The sequence below is a fragment of the Pomacea canaliculata genome, linkage group LG9 (assembly GCF_003073045.1).
Source record: "Pomacea canaliculata isolate SZHN2017 linkage group LG9, ASM307304v1, whole genome shotgun sequence".
In the NCBI taxonomy this organism is placed as follows: domain Eukaryota; kingdom Metazoa; phylum Mollusca; class Gastropoda; order Architaenioglossa; family Ampullariidae; genus Pomacea; species Pomacea canaliculata.
This window is the reverse complement of record NC_037598.1, coordinates 1,501,270-1,523,747: the sequence shown is the minus strand read 5'-3', so window position 1 is coordinate 1,523,747 and position 22,478 is coordinate 1,501,270. Positions and strand designations below refer to the sequence as shown.

General features: G+C 36.5%; 1 protein-coding gene across 6 annotated transcripts in view; it reads left to right on the top strand.

The window, feature by feature from the left end:
* LOC112571742 (voltage-dependent calcium channel subunit alpha-2/delta-2-like) overlaps positions 1-22,478 on the top strand; it is a 62,604-nt gene that overhangs the window by 10,877 nt on the left and 29,249 nt on the right. The window contains exons 9-25 of one of the 6 annotated variants that reach the window (XM_025250996.1): positions 153-230; positions 499-588; positions 989-1,120; positions 4,478-4,556; positions 4,927-4,976; positions 6,148-6,246; positions 9,072-9,152; positions 13,429-13,485; positions 13,735-13,812; positions 14,431-14,505; positions 14,871-14,951; positions 16,386-16,460; positions 16,672-16,733; positions 18,479-18,540; positions 20,209-20,263; positions 20,936-21,033; positions 22,115-22,208. In XM_025250996.1, coding sequence (XP_025106781.1) covers positions 153-230; positions 499-588; positions 989-1,120; positions 4,478-4,556; positions 4,927-4,976; positions 6,148-6,246; positions 9,072-9,152; positions 13,429-13,485; positions 13,735-13,812; positions 14,431-14,505; positions 14,871-14,951; positions 16,386-16,460; positions 16,672-16,733; positions 18,479-18,540; positions 20,209-20,263; positions 20,936-21,033; positions 22,115-22,208 — 1,346 coding nt within the window. Of the gene's footprint in view, positions 1-152; positions 231-498; positions 589-988; positions 1,121-4,477; positions 4,557-4,926; positions 4,977-6,147; positions 6,247-9,071; positions 9,153-11,583; positions 11,668-13,428; positions 13,486-13,734; positions 13,813-14,430; positions 14,506-14,870; positions 14,952-16,385; positions 16,461-16,671; positions 16,734-18,478; positions 18,541-20,208; positions 20,264-20,935; positions 21,034-22,114; positions 22,209-22,478 lie in introns of all 6 variants that reach the window. The other 5 variants (XM_025250997.1, XM_025251000.1, XM_025250998.1 and 2 more) reach the window with 5 other exon arrangements.

The following is a 22,478-nucleotide window of genomic DNA, read 5'->3' as shown; positions in this document are numbered from 1 at the left end:
GAAAGAAAAATTCTTTTCCTGAGCATTAGAAAAATTTTGAAAATGTTTAGATATCTGACATTGATACTGCTCATTGCTTCATACAACTTTTATTGCATGCATTTAATGTATTGTGTGACATATATATTAAATGATGTTTATGGTATTTTCAGTTTTCTAATGATGCAGACTATGTCAGCGCCTGTTTCAACCATACACCATTTGTGCAAGCAAACTACCGCAATAAAAAGGTTATGTTTGTAGTGATTAAAATTACATTTGTTGAATTAGACTATAAATAATTTATAAATATTTAATTTGTGGTAGATGTTGCAAATACTGAAGCTCAAAAAATTGTATGTTTTAGTACCCTGCATGAATCTTATTTATTTGGATGATTTAAAAACATGTAGCAAACAAAAAAATCATGACTTTTCACATTGATGGCATTAGCAAAGAAGCTTTCCTGATTGTTTTTCTTGAAATTATTTATGATCATTTTGAATATTTATATTACAGCAACTAGAACGAGATGTTGATAAACTTGAAGCACAGAATCAGGCAGACTACAAGGCAGGTCTTCGGTTTGCCTTCCAAAAGTTTGAAGAGGTAAATTTGCTTCAGATTCCAATGTTTAAGTTCTCTACAGCTGTCATTTGTTACTGGGAACTTCAGAATATCAAAATTAGCTAAATGCTTGTGTGAGGGCATTCCCCACGTATGCACTGCAATGACCAGCATACACCCTTACACATTTGCGTTCTGAAAGTGTTGCTAATCCTTATGCCTTACTTTAAATGACTTATGATTATATACAGATTTTAATGTTTAATGCCAGATTTAAATTAGCTTCATTAAAAAGAAGAATTCAGGCAAGTATGGCAAAGTGATTTAAAGATAATTGTCATGACAAGCTCACTTTGAAGCTGATCATGTTTATTACTCATACCATTTCAAAAAATGTTTTAAAGTGTTGAGCAATTAACGATTGTTTGAAATATATGTACAGTTCAGTGCTAACCAGAGCAGCAGTGACAAAAACATTGGAGCCAACTGCAACAAAGTGATCATCCTTCTTACAGATGGTGGCACTGATAATGCAGAAGATGTTTTCAAGGAATACAACTGGCCTAACAAAAGTGTATGGAATTTTTTAGTGTTCTGGGACAAAACCACAAGACATAGGTATCCCTGGTGATAGTCTTTCATCAAGAAGCAATAGGAGATCAGTTTATTAGCCTCTTATGTGCACATGAACACATCAGGGTCTTTGTGTTAAGATAATACTTTATTTATCCCAGAGGGCAGTTACGTTGTTTCCCATATCAGTCTTACAACAAGAATCAGTGCAAATATTTGGCTATAAAAGCATTCCACATTATAAAAGGGAAAGGGAAAGACCCAAGCACCTCAGTTTTCATAGCTTGACCAAATTGTATACTCAGTTTATAGGCTATTGGTAGACCTCAAATATAAACTAGCTGTGTACTCATCTAGAAAGCGCAGTTAAGCACTAGACTACATGGAGCAGAAGAGCTAATTAAATGCAGTTTTTCTTCATACTGTACCAGATGACATTACTCTGTGGAATCACCCTCTAGCTACCTCAAATCCAGCTGTCCATTTCTGTTTCAGACATAAATTCAGTTCAGCTCCCCTCCCATCCCACCTGTCATACACTTCAACCACTCTAGCTTAATCATTTAGAAGGGATGGTAGCCCTGAAAGTACCATTCAGGCAATAGGAAGGAATGTAATTAAACATTCCCCAGGTTCTACCTATGGGACCTGGCACCCATTCTGATTCTGGTAGAAGGATTGGTGTTGGCACGGCAGCACAGTATGGGGCAGGTGCGATGGCCTGTTTGGCCGGCCTGAAGGCAGCTTACATTAATGTAGTTAAGGTGGCTTCCCTGCCTACAGCCTGGATGGATTTGGGGTGTGCTAATTTGTTTCACCTAGCATATCACTTGGTTTGCTGCCAGGGTGGGTTACCACTCCCTCCACCTGAGTCTCTGCGATGTCAATGTGTTGAACACTTAACGCCCAGTTTCCAACGTCTTTTCTCTCAAAGATCATAGAGAAAGTAGCTTTGACACAGCTCTGGGCCTGCTTACAAGAGCACCAGCTCATCCCCTATTCTCAGTCATATAGACCTTTTCACAGAACTGAAACTACTTTAATTAAAGTGACCACCGACATATTTGCCCTTGACAGTGGTGATGCTTCTGCCTTTACTGGACCTGCCTGCTGCATTTGACACCATTGACCACTCTCTACTCCTTCATAGACTACACACCCTCTACGGGATTTCTGGACCTGCACTAGTGTGGTTCAACTCCTTTCTCACTGATAGGACACAGACTGTGTTTGTTGACAATCAAATATCTCCCCCTGCTCCACTTTCTTGTGGCATCCCACAAGGCTCAGTGCTTGGCCCAGTTCTGTTCATTCTGGATATGAAGCCACTTTCATCTTGCATCCAATCTCAGTGTTTCTCATCAATCATATGTTCTGCTCCACACCACCAGATGAGTCTCACTCTGCTACCACCACCATAGAAATCTGTATTCATGAAGTCAGTGAATGGATAGTGACAAACTTAAGCTCAATAATGATAAAATGGAAGCCCTCCTATTTTCGAGAAGAAGAAATTCGTCTTCACTTTTTTGTCCACCAAGTCACATCAAGGTGGGCGAAACCAGCATCACCTTTGTGACGTTCGTCAGGAACCTAGGATTCATTGTCACTGCAGACATGACTCTTGCTAGACAAGTTACAGCTGTCTGCCAGTCTGTCTATTATGAATAACACAAGATCAGCATCATCTGTTACATTTTATCTACCAACATGCTAACACTCTTGTCTGTGTGTTTGTTTTATCCAGGCTTGATTACTGCAACTCCTTGCTTGCTGGCTGCCCTGTATACCTTGTAACCAACACTTCAAAATGGCTACGTAGGGTTGGGCTACGTTGTACAGGAATAACACAAGATGGAATTCTCAGCTGAAGTTTCTTTATTCTGCTCTTTTCTCGGCGGCTGGCCTGCCTCCTCTCTCTCTTTCCAATCTCAACAGGTTCCACACCACTGTCCGCCCCGCTACTTATTTCCCTACCCTCGGAACATTCTCGAATCTAGATCCCTCCATCCCCTGCCCCCCTCTCCCTGTCTGGTCATTGTTTCCACCCAAGTTCTGAGGCGGGTGTAACAATAGACCAGTGGCCGGGGGTGGGCAGTTCAGGGTCAGCTACCACGAACTCAGCCAGCGTGGGAAATAGGGCAGCGTCACTCGACACGAACCTTACACCAAACAGTTATATAGTACACTTCTATAGTGCTACAACCTTCTTCACAAACTCCAGAAAGAACCGAGCACTGCTGGATGTCTGGTACTTAGAGCTAGGAAATGGGAACACGTCACCCCTCTCATTCGTTTTTTTTTTTTTACTGTTCTTCCTTTACATCCCAGATACTCAAGTCCACTCCTCGTCTGTCTGATAATTGTCTCCTTACTCTTCCTGTCACCAGAACAACAACATATAGCCACAGGATTTTTAGTTATTGTGCAGCAAAACAATGAAACTCTCTCCCTTACCATATCCGCTATCTACCCACCCTTGAATCCTTTAAACGTGTACTGAAAATGCACGTCTTCCGTAAACAATATTACTCCGAACAACCTTTCCCATAGTGCTATGCTAGTCTTCTGTCACACCCTTCCTTTTGCAATATCTTGTTACTCTCAGCTCTTGTTCTTGTTATTTGGTTCCTCTTTGTGTTTCCTGTATTTGATTTTATTCTTCGTTTAGTATGGTTGTTTGTTCTTTTATAGCTCATATGTTATTTGTTTTCCTGTCCCTCAGATGCTGTCCGTGTTTAGTACTTGTTCTTAACTGCTAAGAGCATACTCCTTAGGAGTGTGAGTATGTGCTTTACAAATTTTGCATTTATTATTACATATATGTCATCTGGTACAGTATAAAGAAGAAATGCCATTTTAATTATTAAAATTTCTTTCTTTGAGTACTTACCAGATGACATAATGGCTCCCTCCCACCTCCCCACAGGCGAAAAACTAGAGTTGAGTGCTCACTAGCGTCACAGGTGGGGATGGAGGGGTGGGTTGAATGGTATTCATGTCCTACCATTATGTGGTTGTTTGACCGGAACCGGTTTGGAAAAGTATAATAGAGGTAGCTAGAGGGTGATTTCCATGTCATATCATCTGGTAAGTACTCAAAGAAAGAAATTTTACCACTAAAAGTGGTATTTTTTCTAAGTATTCTCTTTTCTTTATTTGCAACCAAAAAGCATCAGCAGTCTACAAACAAACTTTGCACTTTATTGAGATCTGAATTGTCTGACTTTTATGAACCTATTCCTTTGAGAAAATATACATAATGTTTGTGCAAGACATATGAATTAGTTCTGTCTCACCAAACAACAGCTTTTTTTACTGGATTTTGTGGAGTAAATTAGACTTCTTGTTCCTATAGGTCCGTGTCTTCACTTATGCAGTGGGACCAACAGCCACACCAGTTGCTGCAATCAAATGGATGGCTTGTGCTAACAGAGGTAAGACAGATGGATGAGCCAGCAGTTAGAGCTTAACCATTTCACTACCAGGCTTTCATGCAGCGGATGCCAAAAATTCCAAGCTTTCAGGCTGCTATAACACTAGGATCATGTCAAGTGACTGTTATGAACTGTTGCATCAGTTTCAAAAACTCTTTAGTTCTTTTACTTTGGAAGAATTGTTTAAGCAAGCTTATTCTTTTATAGCTCATATGTTATTTGTTTTCCTGTCCCTCAGATGCTGTCTGTGTTTCGTACTTGTTCTTAACTGCTAAGAGCATACTCCTTACGAGTGTGAGTATTTGCTTTATAAATTTTGCATTTATTATTATTATGTGAAGTTGATTGCTTCCCTGTATCTGTGCTCCAGGTTACTTTTCTCATATCCCAGCCATGGGAGCTATCCGTGCCCGTGTTCAGGTAAGAAACCATATGGTGTCAAGTAGAATTTATTCAGATTTATAGTGCAGAATTAGAGCTTATGATGGATTTTGCATTGTTTAGGAGAATTAGAGGTAAGCAGACAAATGCTTCAAGATATAACACAATATAGTTTGTCACAGACACTTCAACACAAAGCTTAGTAAAGTTTGTCACACATGCTTCGACATACAGCACCTTAAAGTTTGCCACAGACGTTGCAGAGAAGAGCAAGAAGGAAGTATATGACGGGCATTTGCTTTAAAGCAAAGCAGTTTGTCACCTTTTTTTTTCAAAAAATTATTTTTGTCAGCTGGTAGTGAAATTATATATTTACTTGAATGAAGAATATCAATACGTGCAGAAATCATTCAGCCATACTTTCTAAACATTGAAAAATTTATAAGACCTTCAAATCATCTTAAATTTATTTTGCTAGTTTACCTGAATAATAAAGGAAAGATTTATATTTCAGACATCCCAACCTTTACCGCACTACTTTAAAAACCCTTCCAAAAGCGTTTTGCATTTTCTGTGTTCACTATAGTATACATAGTGTAATATTATAAAGACCTAATACTGTAATAATGATTTTCATCAACAACTTTAGGGCAACAGATCAGAAATATGGTCTGTAATGTGGTTTGATTTATTGACAACTTGATCAATTTGTCAAATTTTGTTCCCACAATGACACCAGTTTTAAAGTGTAGGATGCGTATGCTTTATGAGCATGCTTACATTGCAGTCGTGTGCTTGGCTGTTTTGATAGACTTTGTGATATAATTCTGTGGACATTTGCAAAAGGTATGGTCAACATAGTACACTATCCATTCCTTGGATAAGTGGATTTGGGGTAGGGGTGGGAAGGGTGAAATGGTGACTGACCAATTACAAAATAGCCAGGTAGAGCTAAGTAGGAGTAGTGCTAAATTTGTGATCAATAAAGCATTAGAAATAAGACTACTTGCAACATTGGGGATCATCTTTGTAAATCCCTGCATCCACATTATAATTGTTGGTATTTTCAAATCTCTAGGAGCATCCTAATAATATTTATTTGCATTTTCAAGTCTCTTGGAACAGGTCACATATCATTCAACAGGTTCCAAGCCTGTGCCCCTCTCCTGTTGTCTTCTCTTTGCGTCTGTCTCATATCCCATGTTTTCAGGATTTTTTGGAGGTTCTTGGTCGTCCATTGGCTGTGGCCTTCATAGAGAATGTACAATGGACAAGTACTCACAGAACCCCTCTCAACTCTGATTCATCGGTATCTGTAGAGGAAGAAAGATTTTTTTTTTTTTTTTAGTTTTTGTTTTTTTGTTTTTTTGTTTTAATTATTTTTCACCATACAATGCATACGTACCTGTGGCACTTGGTTTTTTTCTGTTGTACATTTACAATGATTCCTGGTGTGGGTTTTTTTTTATGAGGGCTCACTTTTTTCCATTTTTATTGTGGGAAATTTATTTTAGCTCATCACCTTAAGGGGGAAAATTTGATACATTCTGGAAAAAATCTAAATTATTTTGGTGTGTGTGTAGCAGCTGCTGCTAATAATATTTGGGCATAGGTTTCAGACTGTGCACAGCTCTTTGATCCATAAAGATGTTTCACTCTAGTCCTTCTTTTGGTTTTATAAATAATCTGGATGTATTTCATGCAAGCAACGTATCAAGGATTTCTATCAGGCATCACTTCACAAATCTGTATAAATTTTCATCTTTCTCACCATCCCTTTCATTAAAGTCCTTACATTTCAGGGGAAATAAACTGGATCCACTAAAGCAAAAGCACAAATCTGTTAAATTGAAGTTGTGGTTCTGTTGACAGTCTAAATCATGGTAACTGTAAATATATCAGTGAACTGTAGTCATGTTTCAACAATTTTACAGGTGTACAGTCAAGACAGACAACTGTGGAAAGGAATAAGTGGTAGGGGCTACATTTTCAATGCAAAACTAGCAGCAGTTTAGTGAACATTGTACAAACTTGGCTTCTAAATTGACATGTTTGGCACTGTGCTGTATAGACTTGGTCATGGCTGACCATTATTGGGGATTTGTAAAGCATTAAGAGCAAATAAATAGTATATTTACTAGAGGGGTCAGCACATTCTTTTTCTCATTCGCTGTTTCTCCATTTGCTTGGTTCACCTTTTGCATACCTTAAAGAGCTTCACTTCAAAACTCTCTTGCTTTGACCACGTGTGAGTGATTCTCAACAGTACTAGCATGATCTTTTTTTCTTTTTCTATTGTCTTTTCAAAGACTGGAGAGTTATCTTACTGGTCAAAGAATTGATAGTGGTCAAATTCTGTCGTCATTTATACAGTATATAATAAGCATTTGTTAAGACTCGATGCAGCATATACTATATTGAAATGTTTTTGTGGAGATGTAGTGCAGCATAATCTATACCAATCTGCAGACACACTGCAATGCACAATATATATGATGTACAATATAAGTATTTGTGGAGACACAGTGAAATATACAGTGTATCAATAAATATTCATGGAGACATGGCAGCATATAGAGTATATCAACATGCAGTTATAGAAATTATAGTACTGTTTATTATAGTACTAGTTATAGTACTGATTGCAAATGACAGGCATTTGATGCCATGCAAAGCAAAAAAGTTTTCATTATTTTAGTGTGTGCAGATCTCATGCAATGCATTGATTGCAAATGATTGGTTAGGGTTTTTTAAAAATAGTTTTATTTGATGTGTGGGAAAAGGATGTTTTAGTTTGACAGCTTTGTAGTCTTTTTTTGAGATCTTAGGATATCAGAATGGTCAAGAATGAGGTGAATTTGGTCCAACTGGTAAACTGTACAGAATCATTATGGCCACTATGCCAGTGTCTGAGCTGTCACTAAAACTGACAGCTAAAAGATATTAAAAGGTACTTGTGTGCCCTAATCACTAAAATAGTGTGGTGTTAAATTATCTACTGGCCACATTTTTTGTGGAGAGAGTGGGGTGAATATCATCATCATGCTTATGTGGTGCACATTCATTGCGTTTTGTTTAAAGAAGGGAACAGAAATTATAGCTACCTTTTTTCTTTTTTAAATGCTGAGATGTTTTCACATGCTGTGAAATTCATTAACACAGTCAGATCCTGGGATGTTTCCACATACTGTCAGATTCATTAACACAATACTTCAAACTTTATTTTCGCTCGTATTAGTTTCTGTTTTGGGTGGTCATTTAAGCAAGTGCTTTCAAGTAGAGTAATATTTTAGCAAGTGTTTTTGTTTTACACAACAGCTTAGTACTTGTTCTGTGTTCTGGAAGTCTTACCCTTCACCCTGCTGCTTATACACCGTATGCATTTCATTATGTTTCTTTCTACATTATACAGCATAGAAAATGTAATTTTTGCCCAGTTAATTCTGGAGACCCAAATACATACTTGTGCACACACACCAATACAACCATGGCACACATATTTAGGTGCTAATTATAAAGTATCTGTAACACATATAAATGTGCTGTGATTTATGCTCCAGTACATTTTTGTGAATGCTAAAAGATTCAGATTTTAGCGCTAGTGGTTTTGCTTTTGAAAAGTTTTGTTTATCCGTGCCTACACATTTTGCTTGCACATATAAGCTGCAGTCACCTTTGAGTGAATGTTGTTCGTATTTAGATACTACAGTCTTGGGTATCAGGTTTTTGTGGGTGGGGAAGTTAATTTAAGATAAACGAATTACTGAAACTGTGTGACTGTAGTTTTTACAGTAAAATGACTTTTGACTGAAGTGTTTTGATGTGGTAAATGTGCAAATGCATATTTCTCACTTATTAAGAATTCCTTTAACACAGAAATTAAGAGGATAATGTGCAGGTATGGATGTGTATGTACACCTGTGTATATCTGCGTGCACACCTGCAGGCATGAGCAAATGCACCTGTTACATCACTGTGCATGGGTGTGCATGCATATGTGCACCTGTTTATGAAGATATATGCACATGTTTATATGGTTTTCATTTCTCCATAGCAGAAAAGAACTGGTTGGTTAATAAGCAGATGTGTTTATAGTTTTGTGCTCTGACAATCATCTCGCCAATCCAATTCTAGGAATACACTCAGTACATTAAACAAGGCATGGAACGGCTAGGTGTTCAACCAGTTACATGGGAGATCACTTTGCAACCCAGGGTAGGAACTGGTAGAGATGCTTTTTGATGATTGCCTAACCAGAGCATTTGTAGATGCTACCTGCAACGTTTGCTTTGCATCTTTCTACTTTAACATTTTTCTGCCTGTGAGCCTTTATGGTGAAACACAGCTCAATACTTCTTTCATTTCACCTTTAAATTGTCGTAAATGTACTTGACAAATCTTTATTTTTGAGGGTAACAGAAAAAGCAAAAGTTATGTTTTGTTTTTTTTACATCTAGCCCTCGGAGTAATTAAGTAGCAGAAAGTTCATTTGACAAGCATGCATTGCCAATTAAGATAGTAAGTCATCATAGATCATAAACACTGCCTATTTATAAATTAGACATTTCTTGTCTTTTAAAAGACACATATTCTTATTGCTAGCACATATGAGAAACAGCCGTTGCTGATTGCAGTACCTGCATTAAGAATACAACTCCAACTTCACTGACATCTGTGACAGGTCTTGTCTGGGCATTGTATAAGTGGGTATGGGCTAGAGACTTAGCTTTCAAATTGCCATAAGAAGTCAGTGTCTTCATATTTCATCACCATTATAGGTTATTTTATTTTTTATTCTTCAACCTTTTCTTTCTCTCAACCACCTTACTCATTTTTGCTCTAATCTTTCTTTCTTTATCTTAATAACTCTTCCTACCTCCACAGCATATGAAAAAAAGAAAGAAGTGTTGGATGCTATTTCTAGATTTAAAAAGATTGGAATGAACTGCTAATGTTTGCGTTGTGTCCTTTCGTTATGTAGGGGAAGATTGGTTATTTGAGGTTCATCTATGATGAGCTTGCAAGACATTTGTTCTCTAAATAGCATGAACAGAGTGTGCATGCACAGACTTGCACACCTGAATACAGGACGGTCACAGATCTTTGAGTTGGACTGAACACACACAAGCTTTCTTTATCTAATCAACACAGTTCATACCGACTATTGTTTCTTCTGCACATTCTGTGTATTTCAGAGATGGATCTCTAAATGTACATTTGAGTGGTGTAAAATTGATGCAGGAATAATGTAAAACACAATTTACTTTTGTAAATGGAAAAATGAGCTTGACCATTCAACTCAAATTTCTGATGGCCCTCCAAAGGAAGGCAGTGTACGCTGATAAACTTACACATTAACTTCCTTTATTTTCATTCATTTTTGTGTGTGTGTGCCCCTTTTGGGCCAGCACCCCTTGCCTAACTTACTGACTATGTGCCTCACACAATTAACATTTCTCCTCCCACGGCATTATTTCAAAGATGTTTGTTTACAACCTTTTGAATATTTCCCTCGGAGCTTATTGTCTGTTTTAGGGGGAAGGTGTTAAGTTTCATGAAGTTTAATGCTTTTACACAAACAAAATACACTAGTGGACATCCTTAGTGAAAGTGATACATAAATAAATTTCTGTTTATGCATTACAAAACATTAACAACTGCAAGTAGAAGCTGGTAAAAATCTCCTTTATTAAGTAATTATACACACATCTATATGGGGATGCGGACCTATGCTCCACTGGGGGTGAAAAGGAATGTTACTGAGAATATATGGGGATGCATAACTATTTTTATTTTATTTGGGATAAATTATATTTGTTGTCATTTTTAGCCTGACATTTGCATCTTATGAGAAATGCGGATTTTTGATCATGATTTGCTTTGGTTTGGCTCAGGTCAGCAGCTGATTCACTGCATAAGCTTTTTTCAGTTACAAGGCTATTTTTGCAAAATCTTCTGGACAGTCATGCAAAAATAAGATTTATCATTAAATTATTATTTACATACAGGTACAAAGTGACTCATTGGACAGATTGTGGTACGAGGTAGTTTTAATGAGTCACCAATCATGATTTCGCATTTAACGTCATGATAGGGCTGTTTATACAAACCAGTTAAAGACTTTTTTTTTAAATATATAAGACATTTTTGTAATAATAAGTACAGGAATAGTGGAAAGATGAAAATATTGTGACTTCATAGTATGAAAAAAAATGTGTAACTGTGCACATGCCCACAAAAGCACTTGCTCTTCGCATGCACACAGAGGCACGTCCATGAAGACACCACAAAGATGTTAAACCTTAAACATCCTAAGAGTAGTATGAAAATATAAAATGCATCATGAGAAAGAAAGACCATTAGAAACTCTTTGAGATGTAACGAAAGATTTGAAGCGGTTGGAGATTTTCACTTCTTGCTGTTTTCAAACCGTTATTTGAACAAATAGAGAACTTTAGCTGTCAATATCAGTGTTTTTGCAGGCATTTTTATGGAGAGAAATATTTGTCTGATGTCCCCTGGCTGTACATTTAAATTGTGTGAATTCACTGATGACTGCTCATTGTTTTTGACAACCAGAGAGTAAAACCGAGCAGCAGTGATGTAACGTATGTTTGACTGGCCGTTTTGTTTTGTCATCTCAAAGGAATACATACCAGTCTTGAGCCGACCACAGGTTTTAAAGAACGCCAAAGTTATTGAGTGGGGGAACATTTACAGAGACCATTTGGTACTTGTGTTTGGTGTTAATTTTGTGTTAAATTTTGGTTTATATATTCTTGTGTTGTGTCCATAGCAGCCAGTGTGACGTGTGTTTAGAAATCCTCCATGTGTGTGAGAGGCGTCTGCATGTGTGTGCGTGCGTGTGCACACGTGTGAGTGGATGAATGCTTTAAACATACATGCCAGCTATCCCAAGATCCTTGTGACAAGACCCTGTTCATTTCTGTTTTTTGTTGTTGTTTTCATTTATTATTTTCAAGCCCTAGTTATGTTGTTGTACACTTGTATTTATTTTTTTTATGGATTTAACGCAGGCTTATTTTGAAAAGAGAACTGACTGGCTGCATTCAGATTTTCTTAAAGCTTTGGTAGACAGTTCATAAGTCTTGTAAATGTTTTAAAAGTAGTAATCATTTAGATCTGAATATTTAATAATTATAGTGTTTAACATTTGCTGAAGAGCAGTGTCACATGTGAGAATAAATTTTATGTACGTAGAATTTTAAGATATACTTAATTGAATATATTTTAATGACTAGTAGATTTCAGAGTTTAACACACACTTCAGGGGTGTAAGTCACGTTTGAAGTGGCTTCATACTCACATAAGTTGGATAAAGACCAGTGTTTTTGTACAAGATTTTTTAAAAGATGTGCACCCCTACTGTGCAGTCTGGCAGAAAGATCCAATTATGACTGGGATCAGAGCGGCATCATCCAAGTTACGCTGACCTGTTCTTGCAAAACATGTTTGTTAGGCACAGTATCCTCCCATGATAGTGCATGATTTCTGTGCTTTGTGTTCATCACACAGTTTGTCTGCGACAGTGATCACAGCAACTATTAAGTATGAAATCTTGTTTAGTAACAATCTCTTGTTTCTTTTTTATGCTGCTAGTAATGTCTGCATGGTGGTGTTCAAATACTAATTACAGCAATTCATCATCATTTTATATATATGAAATTAGGGTCACTTTAATAATAGGAATTTTTAAATGGGGAGAATCGAATAAACTAAAATATTAGTAAGATAGCCATTGTGCAGGGAGGAATGAATGGCTGAAAAAAGTTTGCAAGGGAGTAAGGGAGGACTAGCTCTGATCATTGCATAAGAAATATGCAGGTTGGTTTAGTGCTTTTGTTCAGCCATTTCTGTTTTTCTAATGGGGTCTTTTTGTAATTTTGGTCACTTTCTGCTTAATTTCTATGATGTTTTTTCAGCTTGTTGCATGAATTATTTGATATTGCTTCTTATTTTCTGAAGAAGCTCTCACTTTGAATTTTTTTTTTTTTTTTGGTTTTGTGTTTGATGTGATGGTGCTATTTGTTTTGTTATTTTAAACTATTGGCATGCTTTTGCAGTAATGACCATATTCTTGGAGTTTGTGTGTGCATGAGTACTTCACCTTTGAGGCTTTGCAGACCTTGTGAACATCTCAAAAGTATTTTTATGTTGATTAAATACGTTTAATTTTAATAAGAAAAAGCAGCTTTAATGATTTTATGAACAAAATTTTATTGTATGATTGTAACATTGAGACTTTATTTACATATTCAGTTTCCCTTTCACATGTTTAAATCAAACTTGCCTAGCTTATAGACATTACAGTTTTTCTCTATTGCCAGTTAATTATCATTTTATCCTTGTATTTAGTGGATCTGAAAAACCTCAGGAAATGTTAGGGTATCTTATATTCATAAATGTAAATTTTCTACATTTTTTATTTGGGATAAACTATGACTATTACTGACTCCTATTTTAATGAAAGGGTCTTGGCATGATGACAACAGTGACACTTCCAGTCTACAATAGAACAGAAGGATCTGTAAGTATATGCAACAATACACAGATGTATGCACACACACATGCACATTCTCTCTCTAATTCTGTGTCAGCTTTATGTATGCACATAAGGGTTTCCTCTTTATATTACATATCTCCACTCCTGTGTTTGCCACTTTTGCTCACTGTGTTACTCATCAGCCTTTTAGGATGATCTTGGACCAATGTTCATAAAGATGGAGAAATCATTTTTACCTGTATCTACATTTGCTTTTTTCTCCTTTCTCAAAAGTCAAACCAGACCATACTGGGTGTGATGGGAATAGATGTCACAACATCACAACTAGAAAAATACACACCTCATTTGAAGGTATAAACTATTTCCATTATTTCATTCCCATTCCTTTGTTACCTTTATTTATTTTATGTCATAATACTTTTCCTTATTGTGATTGTGGCTTAGGATTCAATCTCAAAATATCTGCTGTAGTAAAAAAGTGACATTATCCTGACACAGTACCTGGCTTGAGCACAGGGCCTGGAACCATGCATGCAATGTACAGTTTTAGTCTGGGTTAATCTCATTTGTTAACTTTTTCATTTGTGGCCATGTCTCTGTCAGTGAAATTGGATTTGTAGCTTAATGGCAATCAAAAGGCCAATATCATACCTACAGTTACAAGGGTTGTTAAATATGTGATAAGTAGATATAAAAATTATTAAATATAGCCTACAGCACATTTTCCTTTCCCCATCCTCTCTGTGTCCTTCTCTTTTTGCATTCTGTTTCCAAGGCACAGCCTTGTAAGCCAAAAATGTTAGGGCGAGGAAGCATTGAGTAGAGAGTAATGGTAGTATAGAAGTACTCCATGTCACTAATTAGATACTGGTATCTGAGAATTATGGTAGTCCAGAACTACAGTTTCATTGTCACTAATTGGATAATGGTGTTTGCAGTCTTAATGTGTGTGGTTTTTTTTTCTTGTAGATTGGACCTAATGGGTATTCATTTGCCATCAATCCTAATGGATATGCTGTTTTTCACCCCAATTTGAAACGATCAGTAAGTATTTGTACCTCTACATTAATTAAGTTTATTAAACGACAACAAATGGACAGGGGGCTGAAGTGCTGAAGGAATTTCCCAGAAAACACGCAAGATGTGGCCAAGCTTGGGCCAAGCTTGGGCCAATGTTAAAAGCTTAGTCCAAACTTGGCCAAATCTTGTGTGTTTGCTGGGTTATAAATAATAATGGCTTCAAGAAATTGCCATTGCTAATGACATTAAGTTTAACTTGTTTATATTTAGAATAGCATAGCTTTGCAGACACATAGAGGTATAGAAGATTCTGTAACAAACACATAATTTTTTTCATTCCAAAGCACTATGTTTTTTTCAGTGTGTGTGTGTATGCTTCATTTTACAAGCAGGGTCGCTACATGAAGGATCCCCCAAATATTGATCTGCTAGAACTAGAAGTTGAGGGAGATCGTCCAGGACTGCTGGAGGTAAATGAGAGTCTCAAAAGACTGCATTGCAACTGTTCATTCTACTTTCTTTCTTATGACTGAAAAGAGTTTATATGCTTGATGGTGCCAAGAAACTGTTCATAGGCCTCGTGGGACTTAATGGGATTGGGGGTGTGACTGAGTCAGCACATGGCATATGTTTGTCTGATACAGACCTGTTTACTCTTGAAAGTAGACTGTAATCCATACAGTATGTCCTCGGAAATAAGAGGCCAAAAATATTGGATTTTTTTCCCCACTACCAGCAGCAGTTGTTATTTATTTTTTATTTATTCTTTGGTTTTTTTTCCTTTCTGGCTTTTCTTAATACACCATTTGATGGGATGAAAGTATTACCAAACATTTAACGTATAGAAACATAATAACTTTGTGTCAGTTTCAAACAATAACATGCTCTTAACAGTCATACCCTAGGACTGACACCAGCTCATCATTCAGTATATTCTGGACAACTTTATCGCTAGAACTGATAGCAGCAGCTCATATTTTGAATGATATTCTCCCTAGTATCGGCAGTATCACCTCCCATCTCTTCCCAAAAGTAATGCATACGTACGAAAGTCATGATAACAAAATAAAGAATGTATTAACAACTGCTGATTCTCACACAAAGGTGTTTAAATCTGCCTTTCCAGATTCTAGAATTGCCAGGATAGATGTACAAAAGTTGCAGAAAAAAACATCATCGATAATAAAATCTATTATGGTGTTGGTCAAATCAAATTTATCATTCTTTTAGTTTGGTATGTGACGGATTAAACGCACTGAATAAAGATCACAGCTTTTTTCCTAGGATTACAGGTTTGTCATCTTAAGGGTAAATGGGTCTGCTGATAGCACGGACCTTCATCACTGGATAAGTGACTCGGGGTCAAGGCCAGTTGTACATCTCAGCTTTACTTTAGAAAGACTCATGTTTTCCTGTCTGTTGGTTGGCAAGATCTACGCACACCCACCATCTGTTAGCAGATAAAAATGAATTCCAAAAAGAAATTTGAAGGGGGCAAACTATTGCATTGTTGGATGTCACACCAATAGAATGAGATGTTGAGACTTATTAGCATTTATATCAATTGTTCTGTCCCTTTACCTAACAAGGTTGTGATCTGCCATTTCAAAATTGGAAACGGAAGTGAAAGCCCTTCTTAGGAATTTTTAGGATTGGTGACTGCTGTGATAGGGCAAAGAGGCAACAAATGAGAGACACTTATCCAGTAAATGAAGGTTCATGGCTGATAGTTTTGAATTATTGTCTGGCCTAAGAACTTTATGCAGAAAGTGAAATAAGCATGATATTGGCATGTTTGAAGTAGACATTTTGCCCCAAATTGTACTGTTGGAAAATAAAGGTTAATTTATAATTATCCTGAATTGTTTCCCATACTGTTTCTTGTATGTCACTTTTTCACACAGCTACGGAATCAAATGATAGAGGGAGACAGAGGAATAATCACCATGAATGAAACACTTTTTCTGTCACCTGACAAGGTACCTTAATATAATAACATGTTCTTGAATAAATAGGCATTCATTGTGTGTGTTATGCTGTAGAAGAAAGTATACCCTTGATGCAAGTGTAAGTCAGGGTAGGGTCAGAGAGAGTGAGTGTGTATGTGTGTGAGAGTATGCACCACCAGTGAGACTAACATTTCATTAAGAAATAATAAACAGTACTCAACTGAACTCGTTTCTTCAACAGCAATATGTTTCTCATGCAAGTGCCAACTATGCTTTCACCAGCATTACCAACACCACCTTCAGGTAAGTCAGCTACAGCATGTTGTCTATAGATCTACAGTATCATAAATTTTTGTGGAAATCAAAAAACTATAAAGATTCATGAATTGTTCAGAGGTCACTTTTGAAGTAAAAATGTCTTAATTCTCTTCTGTTGCCAAATGATCTCATTTGTGTAAAATAACTTGCAGATCTTGAAAACCAACAACTGTCACATATCTTGTGACTTAAAATACCTGCTTAGCAGGTTTGACAATGACAGTGACTGTGACCAAATTTATTAATCTTAGTGGGCAGTTTAAACATGGGGAATGTGCTCATTTACTCTATATATAAGAAGTTCTAGTTACAGGTTTAAAAAGTATGAGCAAATGATACAATCTAGACAAAAAAAACAAAAAAAACACAAACAAATTCAGATATGGGTGCCCCACTTTGCACTTCCCTCTGAACAATGGCTCCTACCTAAAGCTCACAGATTGGCCCAGTTATACACTGGTTAGCGCCTGTCAACAATACAGTGAAGGCTGGCTGTGCTGGGTTCAGCTTTTATCTGGGACATGCTCTTCTTTCTCTGCATGTGGCGTCTATTTACAGACAGCTGCCTTGCCATGATATAACCCTAGCTGCTGGCTCCGCCTAAAACACCAGTTCCACACCCCCTCCCCCAAACCTCAAAGCTCTCTGTTCAGTGGGATCATACTATGACATATATTACTCTGTAATGCAGTTCTTCTACACCACTGTGTGTAGAAGGTAAATTTTGAATGTTAACTAAAAAAAGACGAAATTTAAATGTTGAAGATATTAAAAATTTTATAGTTTGTGGCAATAGACATTTCCCTTCAAGCTTCTACATTGATAATTTACATGGGCAATTATACCAAATATACCAAACTTTCATAAAAATTCAGTCCTATATATTTCACTTTCATTGTTCCATTTCTTTTTCATACCTTGAAAGATTAGCCACTTTTCACTGCTTTTAGGCCCTTGGTCACCCAAGGTTTGTTGTTAGGATAAACATAAACTGCTTTGATGGACTGGTGCAATTTACACTTTTTTACTCCTAACTTTTACTCCTAACTGTGTTAAATGTCTGTATGAGTATATATGCCTGCCCTTGTGAGCGAAGACAAATTTCTGTCCTGGGTCTCCTGGACAGACAATAAAGTCTGTTTTGATTTTTTTTTATTTGATTTTCCTTTAGTTGGCTATCAGCAAGACTATATTTATTATCACTTTGCATTGTAAGGACATTGTTACAACCCAAATCAGAGTGACAGATACATTCAATAGAGTTTGCTTCTTTGGAAAGCAATATCTATAGTAACTGTGTAGAAATTTTAGGAACATTTTGGTTGTCTGTATGAGCTTTAGCCTTTTTTATTTTAAAAATGTATTGAGTAAAGGTATAACACATTTTTTCCTTCTTTATGATGTTTATGTTTATCATTTAGCATACTGCATTGAAAATTATTCTTAATTTTGTCAAAAATGTTTCATTTTAGTATTTTTTAGTATCATGTTTATTCATTTTCATATAGTTTGATATGCAATTTTACTTCTGCAATACATTTGCATTTGATTAGGGAGTTTTTTCAACACAACCCAAAACAAAGTAGCTGAGCTTTCTAAACCACCACCACCACCATCCCCAAACCCATATAGTAAGGATTAAGCTTTTAGATGTCACTGTTGAACATGTTTTAAAAGAGGGATGTCTGCATGTGGATTAGAGATAAATGGGTTTGTGTTTTTGTCACCAGGTTGGGACTTAGTGTTCCTTTGTCTCATCGGCAGTACCCAGAGTTCAGCAAGACATTGCCTGGTATGTGCCCTAGGCAGAAGTCTCAAGTCTTTATTACAAATTTTCAGCTTGTGAAATCAGCCAAGAATGCAGGAAGTAATGCCTATGTGTGTTTGTGCAGAAGCGTATGTTAATGTGTGAGTATTTGTGTAATAATAGAATGGGATTTATATACCATATGATCACACTTGCAGAGGAACTCTTAGCACTTGAGACAAGAGCTCGACATGGAAAGCAGACAAAGGGCAGAAGGAGAAATAACTGTGCAGACAAGTAAAAAAAGACAAACATAGAAGTTACAAAGAGGAATAAGGGAACAAACAGTAAGGATTGAGCGTTGCGGAAATCTGTAGAGGAAGACAAATAGTCGTGCTAGTCAATAAACAATATAAAAAGTGAAAAAAAGGGCTAGAAAATGGATGTGAATTGATATTATGAATAATTTTTTATAAAACAGACATATTTTAGTGCGTTTTTCAAGGATTTGTTGGTGGGTAGGTGGCAGATATTGAATGGGAGAGAGTTACACTGTTTGGCAGCATAGTAACTAAAAATCCTGTAATTGTATGTGGTTCTTCTGGTGACGGGGATTGTTCGTGTACAGTCATCTGACAAAGAGCAGCGTTGTCTGGCTGAGATGTAGGGGACATGAGTGTATGAGTGTGCAAGGGTGAATATGTATGTGAATGTGTGCAAACACTTGCATATGAGAGAAAAAAAGAGAGCTAGAGGGCATGTGCAGGTTGCCAAATAAATTGTAAGATTGTATAAACATATGGAGATCAGTGTATTTCAGTATTTAGCTTTTTTTCATTTGATTTCTCTTCCACTATTTTGCATATATTGTAACTTGAGTTCTCAAACATTATCTTTGCTACAGAGGAATGATAGTCGCAATTCTCTTTAGTAGCATTATCCTCATGAGTTTTGATAAAGGACTGCTCAAGTCTTTTGTAGTGTTAGTGTTATGAGGTTTTATAAAGGAGTCTCAAGTCTACTAGTGGTGTTAGGCTGGATAAGGACACACCCTGCACAAACCAGCTGACACCATTGCCATTGTGAGGGCAAAGGATAGCTTCAGTTAATATCGGCCGGTTACAAATATTAAATATTACACAAAAAGTAGTACAATAGCTATATGCGATCATAAATTATTTATTTATGACTATCCACTGTTATGTAACAGTTGTTTTATGACATCTTACACTTAACTTTTATTCAGGCTTACTTCAGAGATTGGCGGTGTTTCACTTCAAGATTGACGTACTGTACAAAATAATCCTTTAAGTCAGTGCAAAGGTCAAAGTGACAAGTACCAGTCACAAGGGGTAAACAGCATGGAAAAGTGTATGCAATAATATCCCTTTTCACTTCCCAGTGAATCCAAGCATGGCAGTGGCCGGGCTTGTCCAACATACAGGTCATCGTCACCCCTCGCAGGTCATGCCCCATCTCAAATTCCGTCATTTTAGGATCGCATAACACATAGAACACGTGTTCACCTCTCTTTCCTTGAGGAACCGTTACCCTCACCACCTCTTTTGCAATCTGGAAACATTTAGCTTCTTGGTGTTGACAAAGAAAATTAAGTAACTTTTGCTAATCTGTATTTCTTCAATCAGCATGCTGGCTGATATCATGCAACTTTTGGTCACAACATTCTCCTCATGCTGCCTTTCTTTGTTCCAGATTTCAAAAACTACACAAATCATTCTTCAAAATCTGCATTTTTAATTGCTCCATGGTAAGAACAGTGAGAAAAGAGTAGGTAACTTAATAGCAAGAATGAGGAAGCCTTGTGGATGTTTTTATTTGGTACTGCTTTTCTCATTATAGTGCATTTAGTTAAAGTCCACCTTAACCTGACAGATTCAAACATTTCTTCATATTTGTATGGCTAAGAATGGCCTTAAGAGACTTCATTTTGCACTTTGTCATAGCTTTTTCGGGTTGTATTCTAATTTTATTGACAGATGGTAAGTGTGGTTTCCTTTTTTATGCGTTGTTGATTTCACATGTAGGTAGAGAATGATTTGTTCCATTTTATAATTTGAAATAATGCAGAAGCATTTTTCAGCTTCACAATTATGCTGTCTGTTATTTTAGCAAAAGTTTTTGGTGGAATGTTTTTTGTTTTTTGTTTTTTTTAGGAAAAGATGCAAGAAGATGGGTTGGTAACAAAGAACCAACAACATTCTGATCAATGACCTTAAACAAGAGCATGTTATATTATTATAATATTAATGGTGTGGTAATAAATCGTTAAATTGATAATTCTTGATTCAGTCATCTTTATCTGTCATGTGGTTGGGTGGGCAAACATCATCACTTAACGACATGATCTTTGCCTCCACTTTAGGCTTTGTATGCTGACTCCATTACCTAATAATTGTGATATTTTGGGTTTTTTCCCCAGGGACTACCTGGGGGAGAAGACTATAGACTTTGCACTCAACAACACTCTGGGCAGTCTAATTGAGATTCTGCACAGTGGCAGCATTACAACAGCTGACTGTGAGTTTGCATTATGTTAGTCATTATTGGTCTCTGTGTAAAGGGCCTTTGTTGAGAGTAGTTTGTATTGAAGATGAGATTATTTAATGAAATCCTAATAACATAGTTAACTTATCCATTACACCTTTCCAACAAAAACTAAATGTAGATTTGACAACTCAATATTTTTGTTTCACACCCAGGACATAGCCATCTTTAAAATTTGAATTGCAAGTCACTCCACACATGGTTACCTTCTAGTATTAAAACATCAAATGTCTTCAAAATGAGATGCACAACACATCGGAATCAAACCACCACCACCCACCCCTGTACGTGTAACAAAAACAACATACATTTTATTTCTTTAATTTTATGAATCAACATTATTCTGCAAACCTACCATAAATGAAATGCCACACAAGGATAATATTTATCTCCTATAAAAATCCACAATTATCCTAGGCACAACAATTGTAAAACCACACAAATGATCAATACCTACTCAGACTATATTTTAAATATTTAAAATTGAGGATAATTCTTACAAACCAATGGAATTAGGATTAAAAAAAATTGTGAAGGCTGAACTGAATAATTGTTGCCTTTGTCTGCCTAACTGCTTCCCTTCCTGCCTCAGAAGAAAGTTTTGGCAGAAGTGAAATAGACATGCACCATCAGACAAAAATAAAATCTGATAATAATACTCATGTAATTCCAAGTCAAAATAAAGTATGTTAATACCCCCAAAATTTGTTGTGGGTATTTCACTTACATGCCTTTAGTTCCATCAGTTTAAATTTTTAGTTTGCTATTTTCTACTTCTTTTGGTTATTTAGGAAAGTGTGCTATGCATTTAATGTGATCTGAGTACACCAAGAGTCATGCTTCTTAAAATAACAGACAATATATGCTTCACTAATAGTTATGGGAGTTAATGGTAACCACAATATAGATTATGCATTCACATAGTTTCAGTCTCTTTTGAAGGGGATGTTGGGAGGAGGTGTTTTTAACTTGAAAATCTTAAGAATTCATGCCAGAACACTGAGCAATCCTGAGAATCTATGGCTGCGATACATGTGACGACTTTCTGTAACAGTGAGCGCTGACGATATCCAGATGTTACAGCATCTAGCATGGGATGTGGGCATCGCAGTGGGCTTTGAACTTTATTTTGCCCTCGTGCAAGAAAAGTGAGTCTCTCCCCAAGACAGTTTTATATTCCATATGTCAAATGTAAAAGTTGATGCTGTCTAATTTTATTTGTTTTAATTTGTTGACTGAGTGGTGCCTTAGTCACAGCAGAATTGAACATAGTTCATATGTAGTCTAGGACAACAGTTTTTGGTTTTCCTATGCATATGACCCTAAATGAGTTTTTAGTGGGGCATTTCAGAAACCTGAGTAAAAACAAAACCACATATTTGCCATTAAGGTTTGTTAAGAATATTTTAAGTTTATTT